Source organism: Anomaloglossus baeobatrachus, chromosome 5 (genome assembly GCF_048569485.1).
Source record: "Anomaloglossus baeobatrachus isolate aAnoBae1 chromosome 5, aAnoBae1.hap1, whole genome shotgun sequence".
In the NCBI taxonomy this organism is placed as follows: domain Eukaryota; kingdom Metazoa; phylum Chordata; class Amphibia; order Anura; family Aromobatidae; genus Anomaloglossus; species Anomaloglossus baeobatrachus.
In genome coordinates this window covers 241,827,143-241,849,074 of record NC_134357.1, presented here as the reverse complement: position 1 = coordinate 241,849,074, position 21,932 = coordinate 241,827,143, and the positions used below count along the sequence as shown (strand labels likewise).

The window sequence follows — 21,932 nt, the reverse complement described above, 5'->3', positions numbered from 1 at the left end:
GCACCACCCCTCCTAAGGTCAGGAACAGGTCCCCTCCTCCCCGAATCTGCGGTTTTTGTTAACATATTGCAGTCACCGGAGGCTCCGGTGCCGCGATTCCGCCATGACGGAAAGATCCGTCCTTGGTCGTTAAGGCCCAGGGCACAAGGACGGATCTTTCCGTCCATGGTCGTGAAGGGGTTAAATTTGATGCAAAAAAAGAATAGAAAATAAAAAAACACACCTCCATAGTAACAATATAAAAATGGGTTTTTATTCTTAACTGTGAAATAAATTAGGATTAGTTTTATTTTTTAAATTGATTTCAGGTGTAGAAAATAATTTAATGCCTTTGGGAGTCATTTTCTGGTTTAAACTAATGTCTGTAATATTCTTCATCAATCAGAACATGAAAATGGGTCCTCGATTGTGTGCATCATTTGATGTATTGCCATGTCTGCCTTACGGGCAAACTGCTTGCAACATTTTGAGCAAGAAAATGGCTTCTCCCCTGTGTGAGTCCGCTGATGAGTGACAAGGTGTCCTTTACTTGTAAAGCTACGACCACATTCAGAACAAGAGAATGGTTTCTCCCCGGTGTGAGTCCTCAGGTGATACATGAGAGCGCCTTTGTTGGTTAAACATTTTCCACACTCTGAACAAGGATAGGGCTTTGCCTTTGAATGAATGACTTGATGTTTAACAAGATTTGATCTGTACTGGAAGCAAGTACCACACTCCAAACATTGAAATGGGTTCTCACCTGAGTGAAATTTCAGATGTGTCGTAAGAACAGATCGATTTGTAAAGCATTTTCCACACTGAGGACATGGAAACAGGAGTTCACCTGTGTGGGTACGTTGATGACTTACAAGCTTTGATTTCTGACTGAAGCATTTCCCACACTCCGAACATACAAACGGCTTCTCTCCAGTGTGCACTCTGTTATGTCTAACAAGGTCAGATTTACGCATAAACAGTTTACCGCATTCTGAACAAGAGAATGGCTTCTCCCCTGTGTGGATCCTTTTATGAACATTAAGAGAGCCATTCTGGGTAAAACATTTTCCACATTCAGAGCACTGATACTTGTTACCACTTCCATTGACTGTTCTATTATTATGGAAGTCAGGTAAATCGCTAGATGGACATATAAGTGGGGAAATGGGGTGATCTCCAGAAGCACTGTGTGTGAGCATCTCATTATCTGTATTATAATTTGAAGACAAAATAAAACGTCTTCCCAATTCATTCTTGATCATGGATCCATCTGCATGAGAAAAATGAAGTATATAAACATACTGTAGATTACAACAGAAACATTTCTTAGACTACTGAAAGTAGGAATATGGAAAACTTGATCTAGGATCACAGTTAAATTGCTATCTAATAATGATATGTGGCCTGATATCAAAAGGGGTCTAATGACTCCTAATACCCCTCCCCTGTTTACAGTCACATTTTTCTTATTTATTTGATTGGCAGAGAAGGCTACAGATTAAGAATCTAAGGCCTCCATCAGCCATCAGTTTTTCATGTATGTGTTCTGTCAATATTTTTTCACCAATAGAATCACAAAATCATAGAGTGCAATAGCACAGAGTGTGCCAAGATACGCAAACATGGAATACATGAAAGGTAAAATGCATTAATTCTATATAAAATTTACTATATTACTATACTATATTACTATAACATTTTCTTATAAAAACGTGGTACGTAACACAAATTTTGACAAAGCATACCTTCCTTTAAGGGGTCCCAAACCTTTTCTCAGAGATATGCCTCTCCAGGGCCAAAAGTTTACTAATTTAAAGGGCAGGTAAAATCAGCGCTAATTAAAACAGCATTAAACTATGTGCACTCAGTATCTTTTTCAGACAGATTCTGGCTGAAAAAGTGCCCCATAAATTGAAAATGTCAAAGCTACATTGGTGAGAACCTGTTCCATCTTTGGTATGCTTGGAAATGCTGACGCGGTTAAAGGGAACCTGTCACCACTTTTTCGGCCTATAAGCTGCGGCCACCACCACTGCGCTCAAATATACAGCATTCCAACATGATTGTAAAATACCTTTGCTGTACATATGTTCAGTCTTTTGACAATAAATAAAAAAAAAGTCCATGTCTCTTTTTTGAAGTGTCTCCTGATGGATTCTGCTTCAAACAATTAAAATATTCAAGATGTATGGTGTGCACACGGCCAAAAAAGCTTCCGAGGTGCAAATGTGGGGACCAATGCCTAGTATCACAATCAAAATAGAAACACTGCACTCTCAAGAGTAGAAAAAAATCAACACTGAACAAGGCTTGTTCTTTGCAAAATTCGTGTAGTTTTATTTATATTGATAATGTGACAGGGGGACGTTTCGGCCCAACAAAAGGCCTTTCTCACGCCTAGTCACTAGGATGAAAGAGAAATAATAATCAGTATTCTACAATATACAATATTTACATATGTACAAATAATAAATATTAAATGACAAAAAACCCATGGGGGGTATGGTATCTATGCATGGAGACAACGATAGAAGGTGGAGACAGAAATGAAATGAAAAGAGAGTTTTTTTGGAATCCATATAAAGAGTAAGGAGTTATATATATTAAGAAAGGATAGTAGCATAGCATGGAAGGGGGGGGGGGGGGAAGAAAGAGAAAGAAGAGTGAAAAAAGATCAAGAGGCATAGGCATACCTTCAAATAGGAGATGGACTTTTTTTAAAAAGAGGTTCTGCAAGTGCAGGGATACAAATAATGGAGGAAATCCACCCAGAATATACTCAATTTGAGCTCACAGGGAACAATTTCTGTAGATAAATGTTATACAAACATGTGACAATAATGTATAAATCTCATGTAAATAGCCCTTGAAATGTGTTTAGATACCTGTTTTGTAGGTATTGTACCATTTAAAGGAAATAAACGTCCTCGAAGGTGAGTATGACAGTAAAGAAGATAATTCATACGCTGTACCTTTAAGAATACAAAGTGCATTAAGAGCAAAATACAGTGTACAGAGGTTCTCTAGGCGTAGCTCTAATCAAGTTACTACCTTATGTTTGTAGAGGATGAAGAAGCCTGTTTGCGATATAGCATTAGCTATAATAAGGTGAGGGGAATTTCCATCTGTGAAAATAGTAGTGCAAATGACCAGAGTGCCATACTATAGCGTCTTCATTGCATAAATATTGTATTACATATTAAGGATTGGTACAGGGCTAATTGCATAATGCAAAGGAAAAAATAATCACATAGTATGAGGATCGACACATGGTGTAGGAGTAAGGGCAAGTATTCAGTATGTTTGCATTTTAGAAAAAAAGAGATGTAGTACCTGTGGCTTGCTCATTAGGGGTTTGAATGGATAGGTGGACTAAATCCTCTAAAGGCAAATAATAGAGATATAATTAAAGTGCGTACGATCATGCTGTTGGAGTCATCCTCCAGAGCATTGTGGACATACCCCTTCCCCCTCCCCTCCCCCCCCCCTCCCCTTCCATGCTAATTTTGGACACAAACAATTTTCTACAAAGAATTAGGGAACTGAGACACATTCCCCCTGACAGCATTTTATGCACATGGGACGTTAGCAGTTTGTATACTTCAATTTCAAATGACAAGGGCATTATGGCCACCGAATTGGCCCTTAACAATTCCAAGCTCAGCCAAGAATTAATAAATTTCACAGTAGGCCTTCTCAACATAGTTCTACATGAAAACTACTTCTTATTCAGGGATGACTTTTATGTTCAGACACACGGGACCGCGATGGGCTCAAACATGGCCCCGGCCTATGCTAACCTCTATATGGATTACTTTGAAGGACGTTACATTTATTCTTATCCATCCTTTGACAAACTATCTCATCTATGGGTTCGTTACATAGATGACGTGTTTTGCATCTGGCTAGGGGATACTGATAGCCTTTTAGCATTTCACAGACACATAAATACCACATGGCCAGAACTCAAATTTACACTGAACTACAGCCTTGATAAAATTAATTTTTTGGATACCTGCATAGAAAAGGATAATTCGGGAAAGCTCTCATCCGATCTATATCGGAAACCCACAGACCGCAACTGTATGTTGCTGTACAGTAGCTGTCATCCCCAATCAACCAAAAATAGTCTACCCAGGTCCCAATTCAAACGGGTAACCAGGATAGTATCTGATAAAACCACTCAACAAGAGAGATTAGAAGAAATGTCAGACAGGTTTCGTGAACGAAAATACTCCGAAACACTATTAAAAACAGAAAAAGAAATGGCAGTAGCCTCTACCTCAGTAGAAAAAAACATAGTATCATCAGATAGAATTCCGTTTGTGCACACCTATCACCCTTCAATGCCCAAAATTTACAACATCATTACTCGACACTGGCCTCTACTGAAAAAAGCGTATCCACAAATCGGGACCTTCCTCCTCCCACCTATCATGTGCAAAAAAAGACCCAAGAATATAAAAGACTCTCTTGTTAGAGCTGACGTAGGAAGTGACAAAAAATCCGATACACAGACTTTTCTGGCAGCAAGAGGCACTGGCACCTTTCCATGCTTAAATTGCCCGTCCTGCTCTAATGTAATAAAAGGTGACCATTTTACTCACCCAAGGTCTGGTAAGAGCTTCCACATTAAAGAATATTTCACCTGCGAGAGAAATTTTGTCATTTATCTTATTAAATGTCCATGTGGCCTCCTCTACGTCGGCGAAACAATTCAACATGTAGGTGATCGCATCGCCAGCCATAAATCCACCATTAGGTGTGGCAAACTATGGTTACCTATCCCCTACCACTTTAATGAGGCTAAACACACAGTAGCACAATTACGTTACCAAGTGATCGAGAAAGTGCATAGACCAAGACGGGGAGGCAACCATATTGAACTCCTAAAACGGAGAGAGAGTTATTGGATTCACAAGTTACAAACACTCTCTCCCAAAGGCCTCAATAGAAAAATGGATTGGCCGTTATGATTAATCCCGTATTTTCCTTTCTAGCAAGAGTTTCTCCCGTCTGTCAGCATACTAACTACTGTATATTATTTACAGAAACCCTGAAAGATGCTATCCTTACTATCCTTTTCTCTTCTCCCACCGCACACCCTTCAATAGATGGTAAAGTATAAATCTGCACTCCTATATAATCATCTTTTAGTGGTTTATCTTATAGTATCCTTTTGCTCTTACCTGTTAGTATATTGGGACCCTTGCTATTTGTATATAATAAATGTATATACAAGAAATGTACACAAAGACAATGGATCAATGACTATTAACCAAGCATTCTTTGTAGTTCCTGGTCTCCTCCTTGACTTCTACGGCTAAGAAGAAGTTTATTATACATGTTAATACGTAATCATGTTTCTGTCCTATGTATCTCTAGAACCCAAATGATTTTACACTATGGTATTCTTCAGAGCCCTGGATTTTATACTATCCTACAAAGTATATGATGATTTCATATTGACTATGTCTAATAATTCTGTGTTTCCAGGAGTATTATCCCATCGGTTCTCTAATACATATACGGTATATCTCCTTCCCTTTCCAAAAAAACTTCCACTCTATCATTATCCTTCCTTTTTCACCACAAGCGCAACTCTCTCTTCCCTCTTTTGACCTACTTTCCACTTACAATAGCCTTAATTACATGTACGTGTGGCCAGCATGTCCCCAGCGCTGCGTGTTTTTTCTAAGTCCACAACATAAGACACTGCGCATGCGCAGGCGCTTCTCTTTCAGGCTCAACGGTACCTTATACAACCTAATATTGACGCATAACCTTACCGCGCATGCGCGGGTTACACTCGGTACTTCCGGGTTGCGGCGTTAAATAGCCGGCTAACCCTGACATACAGCGCATTCAGCCACATCCTGGGAAGGCAGCAGCAAGGTATGTCCACAATGCTCTGGAGGATGACTCCAACAGCATGATCGTACGCACTTTAATTATACCTCTATTATTTGCCTTTAGAGGATTTAGTCCACCTATCCATTCAAATCCCTAATGAGCAAGCCACAGGTACTACAGCTCTTTTTTCTAAAATGCAAACATACTGAATACTAGCCCTTACTCCTACACCATGTGTCGATCCTCATACTATGTGATTATTATTTCCTTTGCATTATGCAATTAGCCCTGTACCAATCCTTAATATGTAATACAATATTTATGCAATGAAGACGCTATAGTATGGCACTCTGGTCATTTGCACTACTATTTTCACAGATGGAAATTCCCCTCACCTTATTATAGCTAATGCTATATCGCAAACAGGCTTCTTCATCCTCTACAAACATAAGGTAGTAACTTGATTAGAGCTACGCCTAGAGAACCTCTGTACACTGTATTTTGCTCTTAATGCACTTTGTATTCTTAAAGGTACAGCGTATGAATTATCTTCTTTACTGTCATACTCACCTTCGAGGATGTTTATTTCCTTTAAATGGTACAATACCTACAAAACAGGTATCTAAACACATTTCAAGGGCTATTTACATGAGATTTATACATTATTGTCACATGTTTGTATAATATTTATCTACAGAAATTGTTCCCTGTGAGCTCAAATCGAGTATATTCTGGGTGGATTTCCTCCATTATTTGTATCCCTGCACTTGCAGAACATCTTTTTAAAAAAAAGTCCATCTCCTATTTGAAGGTATGCCTATGCCTCTTGATCTTTTTTCACTCTTCTTTCTCTTTCTTCCCCCCTTCCCCCTCCCCTCCCCCCCTTCCATGCTATGCTACTATCCTTTCTTAATATATAACTCCTTACTCTTTATATGGATTCCAAAAAAACTCTCTTTTCATTTCATTTCTGCCTCCACCTTCTATCGTTGTCTCCATGCATCGATACCATACCCCCCATGGTTTTTTTGTCATTTAATATTTATTATTTGTACATATGTAAATATTGTATATTGTAGAATACTGATTATTATTTCTCTTTCATCCTAGTGACTAGATCACAGAGAGTAAAGGAGAGAGGTGTTCACTTGCTGCGCCAAAGAGATCACTCCAGCAGATGTTCAGATTAATGCCACTTTATTAATCATATGGGTCAACGCGTTTCCGGAGCCTCTGCCCCCTTCATCAGGACCATCAAGAACAAGAAACATCAAATCTGTCCCAGTCGGACAGAGACATACATTTATATGGTATATATGACGTCATCAAAGCAAAAAAACAGGCGGGAAGCACAGCCACGCTGTCAAAACGTGACGTACTTCAAACAACTTACTCAATTAAAAAAGAATTAACATGTGTCGCCCATTAGAAAGCAGGACCAATGTGATAACACCACCACCATCTGAATCGATTGAAATTGAGAAAACTATATAGATAGGTGAAAAATCCAACAAAATATAATAGTGAACACACTATTCACTAAGTGTGCAATTTGGGGTTTAGTGTACAAAAGCCGTAAATATCCCAGTTATAATGTATCCAAACTCGAAATGGAGAGGTACACGAACTTAGGAAGCACTCAGTCTGCAGATCCCATTAGGACAGGGATATACGACTGAGCTCATGCCGCCACCCAAGCGTGTGTATTCCTCCCATTGAAAAAAGTGTATCTCCCGTAACAAGTGAAGTGTATTTGTGAATGGACCTGCAGGAGCGTGGGACCCGCTACAGATCAGTAAAACAAGCAGGGTTCACGGAAGTTCAGAAGCGTGGGAAAAAGTCAAAGGACGCATGCGTCAGGGATATGGAGTAAGATCTAGGGTTCACTGGAGGACAAGAGCGTGGGAAAAACCTCAGAGCGCATGCGTAGGAGTGAAAAATGAAGAGAGCCTTTTAACCCATCAATATGAATAATGGGCTCCCTTATATCCTTATATCTTTATATATATATATATATTTTTTTTTTTTGGTGATTGTTGGTTTGCTCTATTCTTCGTTTTTCACTATTTAATATTACTATGCAGGAGGTTGTGTTTCCCCTGGGGTTCCACATCTTTTTCCTTCACACTTTATTGGCTCAGATTGAGATATATACTATCCTTCTAAGGATCTTCGGATACCCTTTTGCACTTGTTCAATGGGTTACTTGGTTTTTCCTTTGATGGGTTAAAAGGCTCTCTTCATTTTTCACTCCTACGCATGCGCTCTGAGGTTTTTCCCACGCTCTTGTCCTCCAGTGAACCCTAGATCTTACTCCATATCCCTGACGCATGCGTCCTTTGACTTTTTCCCACGCTTCTGAACTTCCGTGAACCCTGCTTGTTTTACTGATCTGTAGCGGGTCCCACGCTCCTGCAGGTCCATTCACAAATACACTTCACTTGTTACGGGAGATACACTTTTCTCAATGGGAGGAATACACACGCTTGGGTGGCGGCATGAGCTCAGTCGTATATCCCTGTCCTAATGGGATCTGCAGACTGAGTGCTTCCTAAGTTCGTGTACCTCTCCATTTCGAGTTTGGATACATTATAACTGGGATATTTACGGCTTTTGTACACTAAACCCCAAATTGCACACTTAGTGAATAGTGTGTTCACTATTATATTTTGTTGGATTTTTCACCTATCTATATAGTTTTCTCAATTTCAATCGATTCAGATGGTGGTGGTGTTATCACATTGGTCCTGCTTTCTGATGGGCGACACATGTTAATTCTTTTTTAATTGAGTAAGTTGTTTGAAGTACGTCACGTTTTGACAGCGTGGCTGTGCTTCCCGCCTGTTTTTTTGCTTTGATGACGTCATATATACCATATAAATGTATGTCTCTGTCCGACTGGGACAGATTTGATGTTTCTTGTTCTTGATGGTCCTGATGAAGGGGGCAGAGGCTCCGGAAACGCGTTGACCCATATGATTAATAAAGTGGCATTAATCTGAACATCTGCTGGAGTGATCTCTTTGGCGCAGCAAGTGAACACCTCTCTCCTTTACTCTCTGTGATCTGCTGTCTGCTGGTGGCTGCTGCCTGGGATCCACATTACATGCGTTCATAGTAGTTGTGACTTTCACAACTGCATTTGGTGAGTATTCTTACTCCCCCCTCCCTACCCCGTACATATTGGGGTAAAACCCTATTTGCGCTTGGTTTTTCCACAGTCTTCTCCACGTATCCTAGTGACTAGGCGTGAGAAAGGCCTTTTGTTGGGCCGAAACGTCCCCCTGTCACATTATCAATATAAATAAAACTACACGAATTTTGCAAAGAACAAGCCTTGTTCAGTGTTGATTTTTTCTACTCTTGAGAGTGCAGTGTTTCAAAGAATTAAAAAGCTGCAGTGGAAAATAACTCTTCAAAAACCTCAAAACAGCTTCAGGAAATGAAAAGCTCCTCCAAAAACTCCCCCCAAAAAAGCTTTTCCTAATGTGAATTTCAATACAAAATGTGTCGTTTTTAACAGTGTTAAAAACACTAAGCATGTGCCCTGAGGGTATACGCACACAATGTCTTTTTCAGGTGAGTCCTCTCTAACATCCACCTTTAGTGTCCTAAAAGTGATTAAATTCTTAAATATATTCATATCTATGTAAAAATAACTTGTTGTTTATATGGTCAGTCTATTAACGGCTTCAGGTTTTCATAGATGTTAAAAAGAAGTGACCAGTCTTTTTTTCTGCCATTCTCAGAACAAGCAATCGATGGACGTCATGGGACATTACACTTTGGATTACTTCGGAACTTCCAGGATTTATTTTAAAGTAGTATATTGGTGGTGATGCGGTCATGTGGGGTAGTCACTATTATATATTATAATAAACTTTTTTCCCCAGTGTCTGTGTGTTTTTTAACTCTACACTTGCCAAGTTAGTAATGGAGAAATTTGATAGACGCCTATTCATTACTAACCTTCAGGCTTAATGTCAGCTGTCAATAACAGCTGACATCAACCCCACAGGTATTACTCCAATTGATAATGCACCAGGGCAACCGGGAAGAGCCGGGTAATGTGCCAGAATTAGCGCACCTAATGGATACACCACTTCTGGAGTAGCAGTGAGCTGCTGTTTTTAGGTTGCAGAGGGCCCAATAACCATGGGCCTTCACAGTCTGATAATACCAGCCCGCAGCTGTCTGCTTATCAAAAATAGGGGGACCTCAAGCTGTTTAAAAAAATAAATCATTTTAAAAAAAATGGAGTGGGATCCCGCCTATTTTTGATAACCAGCCACGGTAAAGCAGACAGCAGAGGGTTGCAACTCGTAGCGGTCTGTTTTACCTGCGCTGGTTATCAAAAATAGGCATTAGTCCATGTTGTTTCTTTTATCTATAATGTTCAAGCAGCATACAGTGATCTTTCGCATGCAATAAAGTTTGTTACAGCCTTTCAATCAACTTTATTAGCATAGGAACATAGGAACAGTACCTGCATTCAGACACAGACTTTTAAAAAAAAAAAAAAATCTGTGCTCAAGCCCTGGACCCGATACGAACCCCGAAATGTACAATTCGGGTTCACTCATTACTAGTCCTTTCCAGTTTCTCTTATCAAACAAACATGAAAATTAGACAGCAGATGGAAGGCAAGTGCTGTCCTATTTTTTTCAGAGACCATAGAGTTGTATTAGCGAGTTACGGGCTGCAAAAATAAATGAACATGTGAACAGCACTAAAGACTGACAGGTGCAAGTTCTATCCAGGAAAAACACAGATCTCATAGGTGAAAACTGACGTCTGGATGAGACCAAACACGGATAAGAAATCTGATCCAGCACACTGAAAATATATCTAACAAACAATCATGAATAAGACGTAATGCCTATATTCTGTGATATTCACCTAAGGTGGCATCTGGAAGAATGTCCTCCTCTGTATTCCGCCAATCATCCCATATATAGGGCTTTCCTACTTCTTCCAGTTCTTCAACATCTTCAACTTTAATAATAACAAGATCTTCAACCTTTATAAAAAAAAAAAAAGAAAAAGACAAACTGGGTTAGAGATTAAAGCTATTACTACTTAGTCTGTCTACTCTAAGAGTCACAATGTAGACTCACATGGTGATCAGCCTGTGGGACATTATTTTTTTCTGAATCATTCCTGGTGTACAGAGGACTAGGACATATCTTTACGGGATGCTTTTTAGGAGAACCATCTGTAGGAAACACAAGCACAGTGACTGAAGACGAAGGCGGCATTTATTAAAGGGTACTCCCATGTACAAGATCCTATCCTAATATGTAGTAGGTGTAATAATAATATTAGCAAATACCTCCAATTGGAAATGTAGTATAGTTCTCCTGATATAGCCATGTCTCTTACCTCATGTGCAGGGCATTGCAGCTTAGCTATCCATGGTTACAACCATGCATATAGTCACAGTTAGTTAATTAGTTGCTAGTGGTCATAATCATGAATACCTAAGATCCTGCAATGCCCTGAACTTGAGGTAAGCACAATCATGAATCAGAGGTTCTCTTATTGGAGGTATTTCCTAATATTCTAATTATTACAACTACTATATATTAGGATAGGATCTTGGAGATGAGAATAACCCTTTAAGGGTTGGGTGCCAGAATTATGGGGGAAAAAAGATGATTTTGGAAATATTGTTGCATACCTCATTTGATCAAAACTAATTTTTTTCTACATTTCATAAATTAAATGTTCTCATTCTTCTAAAACATACAGTTAGGTCCAGAAATATTTGGACAGTGACACAATTTTCACGAGTTGGGCTCTGCATGCCACCACATTGATTTGAAATGAAACCTCTACAACAGAATTCAAGTGCAGATTGTAACATTTAATTTGAAGGTTTGAACAAAAATATCTGATAGAAATTGTAGGAATTGTCACATTTCTTTACAAACACTCCACATTTTAGGAGGTCAAAAGTAATTGGACAAATAAACCAAACCCAAACAAAATATTTTTAATTTCAATATTTTGTTGCGAATCCTTTGGAGGCAATCACTGCCTTAAGTCTGGAACCCATGGACATCACCAAACGCTGGGTTTCCTCCTTCTTAATGCTTTGCCAGGCCTTTACAGCCGCAGCCTTCAGGTCTTGCTTGTTTGTGGGTCTTTCCGTCTTAAGTCTGGATTTGAGCAAGTGAAATGCATGCTCAATTGGGTTAAGATCTGGTGATTGACTTGGCCATTGCAGAATGTTCCACTTTTTTGCACTCATGAACTCCTGGGTAGCTTTGGCTGTATGTTTGGGGTCATTGTCCATCTGTACTATGAAGCGCCATCCGATCAACTTTGCGGCATTTGGCTGAATCTGGGCTGAAAGTATATCCCGGTACACTTCAGAATTCATCCGGCTACTCTTGTCTGCTGTTATGTCATCAATAAACACAAGTGACCCAGTGCCATTGAAAGCCATGCATGCCCATGCCATCACGTTGCCTCCACCATGTTTTACAGAGGATGTGGTGTGCTTTGGATCATGTGCCGTTCCCTTTCTTCTCCAAACTTTTTTCTTCCCATCATTCTGGTACAGGTTGATCTTTGTCTCATCTGTCCATAGAATACTTTTCCAGAACTGAGCTGGCTTCATGAGGTGTTTTTCAGCAAATTTAACTCTGGCCTGTCTATTTTTGGAATTGATGAATGGTTTGCATCTAGATGTGAACCCTTTGTATTTACTTTCATGGAGTCTTCTCTTTACTGTTGACTTAGTGAAGTAGGTGTATCTGTCCCTGAGAGTGTTCTGGACTTCAGTTGATGTTGTGAACGGGTTCTTCTTCACCAAAGAAAGTATGCGGCGATCATCCACCACTGTTGTCATCTGTGGACGCCCAGGCCTTTTTGAGTTCCCAAGCTCACCAGTCAATTCCTTTTTCTCAGAATGTACCCGACTGTTGATTTTGCTACTCCAAGCATGTCTGCTATCTCTCTGATGGATTTTTTCTTTTTTTTCAGCCTCAGGATGTTCTGCTTCACCTCAATTGAGAGTTCCTTAGACCACATGTTGTCTGGTCACAGCAACAGCTTCCAAATGCAAAACCACACACCTGTAATCAACCCCAGACCTTTTAACTACTTCATTGATTACAGGTTAACGAGGGAGACGCCTTCAGAGTTAATTGCAGCCCTTAGAGTCCCTTGTCCAATTACTTTTGGTCCTTTGAAAAAGAGGAGGCTATGCATTACAGAGCTATGATTCCTAAACCCTTTCTCCGATTTGGATGTGAAAACTCTCATATTGCAGCTGGGAGTGTGCACTTTCAGCCCATATTATATATATAATTGTATTTCTGAACATGTTTTTGTAAACAGCTAAAATAACAAAACTTGTGTCACTGTCCAAATATTTCTGGACCTAACTGTAGGTGGAGCTAAGCGGGGAAAGTGGGCTTTCCAGACAGTCAAATTTAAGACAGAATCCAGCACAAATACTGCAAAACTATAGAAGTTCATATATGCCAAAGTTTTCACTTTCTGGTACAAGAACAGCCAGAGATGTGCTCAATTTTTAAAGAGATGCGTGCCTCGTCATTAATTACACACATCTTACTCCAGAACACTTAGATTAAAATTGGTGTATGAAATGGCAGGGTTAATAAAGTCTGTCTGAGTAGATGGGTTAAAGTGGGTGAACCTCAAAATGTGTCTTTTCTTCATCATTAGTAAAAGTCTCCTCTTACCCGGTGATAGAGGGCGCTGGTGATCCTCCATCATGACATCCTTGTATTGATCCTTGTGTTCTTCTATGTATTCCCACTCCTCCATGGAGAAATGGACGGTGACATCCTGACATCTTATAGGAACCTGTCACACATAATGATACCGTCATTATCCAGATACCTCTCCTGATTGTAAGGCTGATTCACACATTAGTTGTTTTCATATGAGTGCTATCTGTGTTTTTGACGGAGAGCACTGCTACCTATGATAGTCCACGGGGGTAGGTCAGATGTGTGATTACTTTCCTTGAACAGAGTAGACTACACAAAAGCATGGAGAGTCAAATCAAACTCACTGATGCGAGTCTATCGACCTGTGGGGAAAAAAAACACATTTTCCACAGACTGTTTGATAGGAGAAACCTCCATCAGTTTTTTTTCCCCATCAAAGAAATAATGATGAAACTCAGACCAAACCCTGGTGATAAAAACGGACAAAGCAAACTCTGATGACACTCTGATCATAGATCACTGATGAAACTGGGAGAGAAGGCACTGACAACATCTGCAAGGAGTTTGTATGTTCTCCCTGTGTTTGTGTGGGTTTCCTCAGGGTTCTCCGGTTTCCTCCCACACTCCAAAGACAAACTGATAGGGAATTTGAGGAACCTGAAGACCCACCTCTTCTGACAAGCCAACAACTTGAGCAACCCTCAGTCACCTATACCAATGCATGACCAGCTCTACCCTCACCTACTGTATCCTCACCCATCCCCTGTAAACTGAGCCCTCGCGGGCAGAGTCCTCTCTCCTCCTGTACCAGTCTGTGCCTTGTATTATGCATGATTATTGTATTCGTCTATGTATACCCCTTTTCACTTGTAAAGCGCCATGGAATAAATGGCTCTATAATAATAAATAATAATTTATATTATGAACCCCAATGGGGACAGTGATGATTATATATCAAGTGCTATATAAGTGAGTAAAATAAATATATGAGCCCTTACTATGCAAAATCTGGGTATTTACCTCTCCAGTCAGCAGCTCAATGATCTTGTTGGCGAGCTCTAAGATCCTTTGCTCGTGTCTTATGGAGGGAGGTGGAAGCTGTAAGATGGGGTTCAGTGTCTTGCTCCATTCTTCTGACACATGGCCTTGGCTGCTGGAGTTCATACAGTCACCAGATGTTTTCTTCACTACTGTGTAATCCTGTGTATGCAGGGTGACAATTATACATATCTACTAAACCTCTCAAGTCAGGACCGGTAGTATTAAGTGATGAGTGATCACATGTAACATCATTGAGGGAATAACTTACCTCTCCCATTAGCAGGTAGATGATCTCCAGAGTAAGGTTTAATATCCTTTCATGCATCGTATTGATTCCTTTACCCATCATAATCATACAATTAAGTCAATTGGGCAACCATCTAAAAAGTAAAAAGTAATTTAAGCCTCAACAAATCGTAGCCAAGTCAAGAGCCAACAATGGATTCCGAAAAGTTGGGGCCAAATTTCGAATTTTAAGATGCATCCCTCATTTTCCTCCCAAACATTTGGGAGGAAAATGAGGGATGCATCTTAAAATTCGAATGTAGCTTACCAGGAAGTGGAGAATAGGCGCTATGCTGACTGCAGTGGGCGCTGTGTGGAGCAGGGCGGTCCTGCGGGTCAGATGCTCTGTCGACTGTGTGGGGCTGTGCTGGCTGCGACAGGTGAGATGCTTTGTTTGCGGTGCGGGGCTGTGATGGCTGCAGCGGGTGAGATGCTCTGTCTACGTTGCGGGGCTGTTCTGACTGCAGCGGGTGAGATGCTCTGTCTACAGTGCGAGGCTGTGCTGGCTGCAGCAGGTGAGATGCTCTGTCTACAGTGCGAGGCTGTTCTGGCTGCAGCGGGTGAGATGCTCTGTCGGCGGTGCGGGGCTGTGCTGGCTTCGGTGGGCGCTCCTGTGGTGCAAAGCAATGCGGGGGTGAGATGCTCCGTCTACAGTGCGAGGCTGTGCTGGCTGCTGCGGGTGAGATGCTCTGTCGGCGGTGTGGGGCTGTGTGAAGCAAGGCAGTGCGGGGGTGAGATGCTCTGTCGGCAGTGCGGGGCTGTGCTTGCTGTGGTGGGTGCTGTGTGGAGCAAGGCAGTGCGGGGGGTGAGATGCTCTGTCAGCGATGCGGGGCTGTGCTGGCTGAGGCGGGCGCTGTGTGGAGCAAGGCAGTGTGGAGGTGAGATGCTCTGTCGGCAGTGCGGGGCTGTACTGGCTGCGGTGGGCGCTGTATAGAGCAAGGCAGTGCGGGGGTGAGATGCTCTGACGGCAGTGCAGTGCTGTACTGGCTGCGGTGGGCGCTGTGTGGAGCAAGGCAATTCTAGAGTTCCCCATTGACTTCATCATACTCGGTACATGAGTTGAGCCCGTCTAAATGCTCGTTACGACTACCAAGCACCCAAGCATGGTAGAATTTGCTCTTGGATGAAGTTCAGATCCCATTCTACATGGCAGTAGCCCACTCCATGGATGAAAAGCCCCCCCACACAAGAATAATCTCAGGATGCTTACTTTTTTGCATGACACAGGACTCATGGTAGCACTCACTTACTCTTCTACGAACAATCATTATTCCTGATGTTCCAGAAAGTCTGAAGAGGTTATCAGGGGAACTGTATTTCCTGAAAATGTATTTTCTCTGATGAAGCCCGCTTCAGACTGTCTGCAACATCTGGGAAAATGACTGTTCAGAGAAGAAAAGGTAAGCACTACCAGGAGTCTGGTGTCACGTAAACTGTAAAGCCTCAGTAAAGACATTCATGTGTGGGTACTTTACATCCATGGAGTGGGCTCACAATTTTGACTAAACAATAAAGAATAACGTCTAATTATCCTTCAAGACACACTTCTCCCAACGATCCAAAAGCGATTTGGTGATGAACAAAGCTTTATTCAGCATTATGAAGACCATGTCACAAGCAGAGATGGGCGAACCCACTGATGTTCAAATTCGGTGGGTCTGGCCAGACTTTAAAAAAAAGTTTTGTTTAGGACTGGACTTGAACCCGAACATCTGTCCAGATGCCAAACCACATATAAATCTATGGGGACCCAACATTGTGCTGTAAAAATGGTGGGAGAAAGGGCTAGGGGGATTAGAGCCGAACAGTTATACTTACATAGTCTCCCGTGGGGCATGGTCACTGCTTCCTCTGTCCACTAGCAGTTCTGTTGTTTGTAATTGGTTGCAGTCAGACCAATATCAGTACCAAATTTTTCATATTTAAAAAAAATAAATAAATAAAAGTGGTTTTCTGCCAGGAGATGCACGTCTGTTTGAACTCAGTTCACCAGAGGTGAGGTCACTGAGTTCAATCAGTTCACCTAAGGTGAGTTTACCTGTGGTCACAGATGGGGTACCGTGGGAACCTCCTGCTGTGACTGCAGATAAACTCAGTGACATCACCACTCACAGCTATGGCTCAGTCAGTGTCTGCCTGAAAATGAAGCAGGTGGTCATGTTCTGTAATGTGCTCGGGCGGTGCGACTTCAGTAAAAAGCAAAGCCAGGAAAGTCATGGGACATTGTTTGGATTACGCTGGACCTCGGTACAATACCCATTACTAATCTAGGGCTTAGTGGCAACTGTGAGCTGTTATTAACCCATTATATTACCCCAATTGCCACCGCACCAGGGCAATTGGGATGAGCCGGGTAAAGTGCTGGGATTGTTGGATCTAATGGAAGCAACATTTCTGGGCAGCTGCAGGCTGCTATTATATTTAGGCTGGGGGCCTATAAACATGGGACTCCCCAGCCTGAGAATACCAGCCCCAGCTATCAGGGGACACAGTCTGACTGTAATAGATCACAGACGCCAGGACTAATGGTGGGGGGTGAAGCAGTGAATATGTATGAGGGTTAATAAGCGGACCTGGAAGCTGTGTTACAGCTCAGGGGAAGGTCGGTCAGTACTGTATTGTATAACAGCTCTGCTTTATTCCTTATTTTCTTTTCCCTTTTTTTAATTCCTATCATTATCCGGGTGGTAGAACCGTAACAGCTGCACGGATTTCCATGAGAAGTCCTAGTTTGGGGTCCGCGCATGAACACTAGGTATCCGGTATGGACCCTGAACTTTACAGTTCAGTTTCACCCATCACGAGTCACAAGGAAAAACTGATTACTTGAGTGGTTTGCCAAACAAAACATTGAAGTTTGGGGTACGGGACACTTCCCAGATCTCAAGTCCATTGAGAACCAGTGGTCAATCCTTAAAAAGTGGCTGCACAAATAATGACACCAAAATTATGAGAAACTCAAAGCACTGATTAGACAAAAATCTGTTGTCATCAGTCAGGAATTGGACCAAAAGCTGGTATCCAGCTGTGAAGGCGAAGGGCAGAAGTCTTGTAATATATTATAAAGGACAATACTGTAAATATTGAGTTTTTACATGAACTTAATATATTTGTCAATAAAAGTGTAAAAAATTCTGAAACACTTATAATAGTACTTCAGTAACCATAGAAACATCCGACTAAAATATCTAAAATCACTGAAGCCGCAAAATGTGTGAGAACCAAAATATGGAAGGTTTCAAAACATTTGGCCACAACTGTAATTTCCTACATTGGTCCCTGCTAACAGTGGAGAAGAAGGCTCACACAGGACTCAATTCATTATTGCATTGGCCCCATTTTTTTCTCTAGTTTTCCTTTTTTCCCATTGTTTTGAATGATATTATTTTAATGTTAAGTTGTTTTTTGTTGTTGTTTTTTTTTATAAGAGGGGGAGGGGGGATAATCACCATTAAAGACAACATTTTTGTTATCCAAATGTTTGGGGGGACTGAACAAAATTCCTCAACCTGTGTGTGTCATCTTGAAGAATTTGGCCACAAAAACAGCAATGAATATCACAAGTAAAAAAAAAAAAAAAGGCGCTTTTAAAAAAAAAACAAAAAACCCCCCAGCAAATGTTCTCATCATCTGACAACCTGTTTTCTTGCTCTGCCCCATCTGTGATTGCTTGCTGTCAGATGCACCCCCACGCTGATTGAGAGCTGTCTGACTGCATCCAATCACAACTGTGGGTGAGTGGGTCTATATCGTACAGTAAAATAAATTAAAAAAAACAGCGTGCAGTCCCCCCCTACCCCCATTTTGATACCCAGCCAAGATAAAGCCTCACAGCTGAGGGCTGGTATTTTCACATTATTGGGAGCCTCCCAGACTAAAAATATTAAAAATATCAGTCAGCCGCCGCCCGTAATTGCCGCATCCAGTAGATGTGACGATCCCGGGACTTTAACCTGCTCTTCCCGATTAACCTGGTGCGGTGGCAATCGGGGCAATAGGGGGTTAATGGCAGATCATAGCTGCCACTAAGCCCTAGGTTAGTGATGTCAGATGTCTATGAGACATCCCCCCATCACTAATATGTAAGTAAAAGAAAATAACCACAAACAGCCCCCAAAATCCTTTATTTGCAATAAAATAAAAGCACCTTCTTTCACCACTTTTGTACCCCCAAACACCCCTGCAGGTCTGAAATAATCCAGACGAGGTATAAACGGCAATTCAGCTCTGCTACATCCCTGTCCTGTCACAGCAAGCATCATAGAGCATGACTGCCAGCTGTGAGTGCAGACAGAGCCGTGCACTCAGAATGAACTCAGGTGAACCACTGACGTCACAGCTGCAGGCCCCACAGTATGGCGTGTGTCGCGAGTTCACCGCTGTGAGGTTCAGGCCATGACTGAAGTGAGCCATTAGCAGTGACATCACTCAGGTGCATCCTCCACTTGCAGCTCACTCCAGTTGCGGTCTGATTTGTGGTCACAAGTGGAGGACTCACCTGTGACCGGAAAATCACAGTGATGGCACCGCTGATTGCGCGACTCACTTCAGTCACTCAGGTGATTTGCTGTCACAGGTGGAGGACTTCCGCTGTGGCTGCAGCTATCCTGAGTGACCTCACCACTGATCGCGCGACTCACTTCAGTTGCTGCGTGAAGCTCACAGCGGGAAGTCTTGTTCTATTGTGCTTGCTGTGAGCTCCAGATGTAGCAGTGCTGGAAGCGTCACGGGACCTCGTGTGGATTACGTCAGACCTGGAGGGGTGTTTGTGAAGTTAATAAAGTGGTGAAAGAGGGTGCTTTTTTGTGTTTTAGTTTGTTTTTATTTGCTTTCACTTACAGATTAGTAAGGGGGTGTCTCATAGACTCCTACCATCACTAAGCTAGGGCTGCTATTAACTCCTTATTACTCCGATTGCCATTACACCAGGGCAATGGGAAGAGCCAGGCCCAGCGGCAGAATTGGCACAACTTATGGATGCGCCACTTCTGGAGTGACTGCAGGCTGCTATTATTAGGCTGGAAAAGGCCAAATAACAATGGCCTTTCCCACCTAATGATAACAGCTCTTAGTTGTCTATTGTACCTTGGCTGGTTTAGAAAAATCGTTTTTATTTTTTTGGGGGGGGTTTAAATAAATCAAATAATTTAAAAAAAAGTGTGCGATCCCCTCTATTTGTCATAACCAGCCAAGGTACAGCAGACAGCAGAGAGTTGCAGCCCACAGCTACTGCTGTTCCTGTGCTGGTTATGAAAATGGTGGTGAGCCCACATTTTTTTTTATCCCCCAAAAATTAAAAAAAAACAAAAACAAAACAGGTGGCCAAACTAGCTATCCCTCTATTGAGCTATTCTGTTATTTCGTTCTATTCTGTTCTTTCTTATTATCCATTCAATATGTTCTAGCTGTTCTTTGCATGTATTTTTTCTATCTATCAATGATCCTATCCTATCATATTTTGTTTCTCCTTTAAAAAAACGCATTAACAAAAGTGCACCAAAAACACATCATCATAAGGCCCGTTTCACACGTCAGTGAAAAACACTGACGTTTTTCACTGGCGTGTAAAACACGCACATGTCCCTCCGTGTGCCGTGAATCACGGCACACGTGGGTTGTCTAAGTGCAATCCGGGCTCCGTTCTCCGTGGCCCGTGATTGCACATAGAGATTAACTCACCTGTGCGCGCTCCCGCTGTCCATGGTGCTGATCGCTCTCGCGGTGCAGCATCCGGCCGGCGCTGACCCCTGCAGCAGCTGCTTCCGGGTCGGCTGTGTCGTGCATCATGAATATGCGCGACAGTAATGAGCCGGCTTAGAAGCAGCAGGGAGAACGGGCTGCAGAGGACATCGCTGGACGCCGGGTGAGTTAAAATGTTTTTTATTTTAAAAGCACTTTTTTTCTGGCACGTGTTTCACGGACCACACCACTGCGTGGTCCGTGGGACATCAGTGATGCCAAAAAAAAAGGACATGTCTCCGTGCGGCAAACACGCACACGCGGGTACGCCGCACGGAGACACGTGCAGTGAAAAATCACTGACGTGTGAGCAGACCCATTCATTATAATGGGTCTGCGTATGTCAGTGATTCCGGTACGTTTAAAACAAAGCACAAACGTCCCAGAATCACTGACGTGTGAAACAGGCCTTACAAGCGGTTTGGTTTTTTTACATTTCCAGGCTCTCTGTGATAAGGTGGAGTTTTGGTTGCAGTTTGTGTGCAGATAAAAACTGCAGCGTGTGCATATAGCCTTACAGCTATAGAACACTGAGGCTGCAGTCACTGCTCTGGGGACACTGTGACTGGCACTATATGTGTGTCCCTGCTATAGGGGCAGGATGGCATGCAGGTCTTAATGGCAGGTGTCAGAACATAGAATCAGCCACATCCTATATGTAGCTGCTACACAAATCTATAACATGGCAATGACACAGCCGCACATGCGTCTCCAAAATACAGAAAAAACAGAGAAACGTAAAATACGACTTGAGAAAAGATTCCCCGTCCTCCACAACGTATCATGTCCAGGAGCAGGTAAGTCATTCCAGCCGAAGCTCCTGCCCTTACCTGCTGCCAGTCACAGCAATGTCTGCTCTCCGCTCCCTCCCACTTTTGCCCTGTGACCCGGACGTTATTACACAGTACATCCGGTCCGTGCGTTCCACCAGACCTGTGGGTGGACCGCAGGCCACGCCCCGCAATAGGCCAAATATGGAGTGTGGGCGTAACCAGGGCTACTAACGGTTACGCTGTGACACAGGGCCAAGAGCGGTGCCGCCATGTTCTTGTCGTGGTCAAGCAGCAGTACATGCTTTAGAAATGGAGAATGAGCGGAATTGCATGGGCTAAAAGCCTTTTCCTGTGTGATATTTCTTTTCATTTAACCATATACGGTTGCCACTGATAAGGCAATGCTTGTGGTCCCTGCACATAAGTATAGTACATCCATACTACTTACAAAAGAAACATTAATGAATTCCCCCCTCAGTCTTAACCAGCAGGGATAAAACTGAGGCCCCGAAATTCTTTTGATCCTACAAAATGGACAATTTACAAATGATGTTAT

At 42.1% G+C, this 21,932-nt stretch overlaps 1 protein-coding gene across 3 annotated transcripts; it reads right to left on the bottom strand.

The window, feature by feature from the left end:
- Positions 1 to 231: 231 nt before the first annotated feature.
- Positions 232 to 21,473, bottom strand: LOC142311126 (oocyte zinc finger protein XlCOF8.4-like). 3 transcript variants are annotated; one of them, XM_075349262.1, is made up of 8 exons: positions 16,683 to 19,695; positions 15,133 to 15,475; positions 14,848 to 14,959; positions 14,559 to 14,738; positions 13,548 to 13,671; positions 10,950 to 11,047; positions 10,732 to 10,852; positions 232 to 1,249 (listed from the first exon to the last, which is right to left on the bottom strand). In XM_075349262.1, the coding sequence occupies exons 3-8, from the start codon at positions 14,932 to 14,934 to the stop codon at positions 378 to 380; spliced, it is 1,482 nt and encodes a 493-aa protein (XP_075205377.1). In that variant the 5' UTR covers positions 14,935 to 14,959; positions 15,133 to 15,475; positions 16,683 to 19,695; the 3' UTR covers positions 232 to 377. The 3 variants fall into 3 exon arrangements, with proteins under 3 accessions (XP_075205377.1, XP_075205376.1, XP_075205378.1); XM_075349261.1 differs by lacking the exons at positions 15,133 to 15,475; positions 16,683 to 19,695 and adding an exon at positions 21,434 to 21,473; XM_075349263.1 differs by lacking the exon at positions 15,133 to 15,475.
- Between the last annotated feature and the right edge of the window lie 459 nt (positions 21,474 to 21,932).

What these genes read in the sequence shown, in the direction of transcription:
- LOC142311126 (XM_075349261.1), bottom strand. Translation starts at nt 14,934, where the DNA reads ATGATTATGATGGGTAAAGGAATCAATACGATGCATGAAAGGATATTA. An exon ending in TTGAGCTGCTGACTGGAGAG is followed by an intron (nt 13,672 to 14,558) that starts GTAAATACCCAG and finishes TATGTGTGACAG; the next exon opens with GTTCCTATAAGATGTCAGGA. An exon ending in TCCCACAGGCTGATCACCAT is followed by an intron (nt 10,853 to 10,949) that starts GTGAGTCTACAT and finishes TTTTTTATAAAG; the next exon opens with GTTGAAGATCTTGTTATTAT.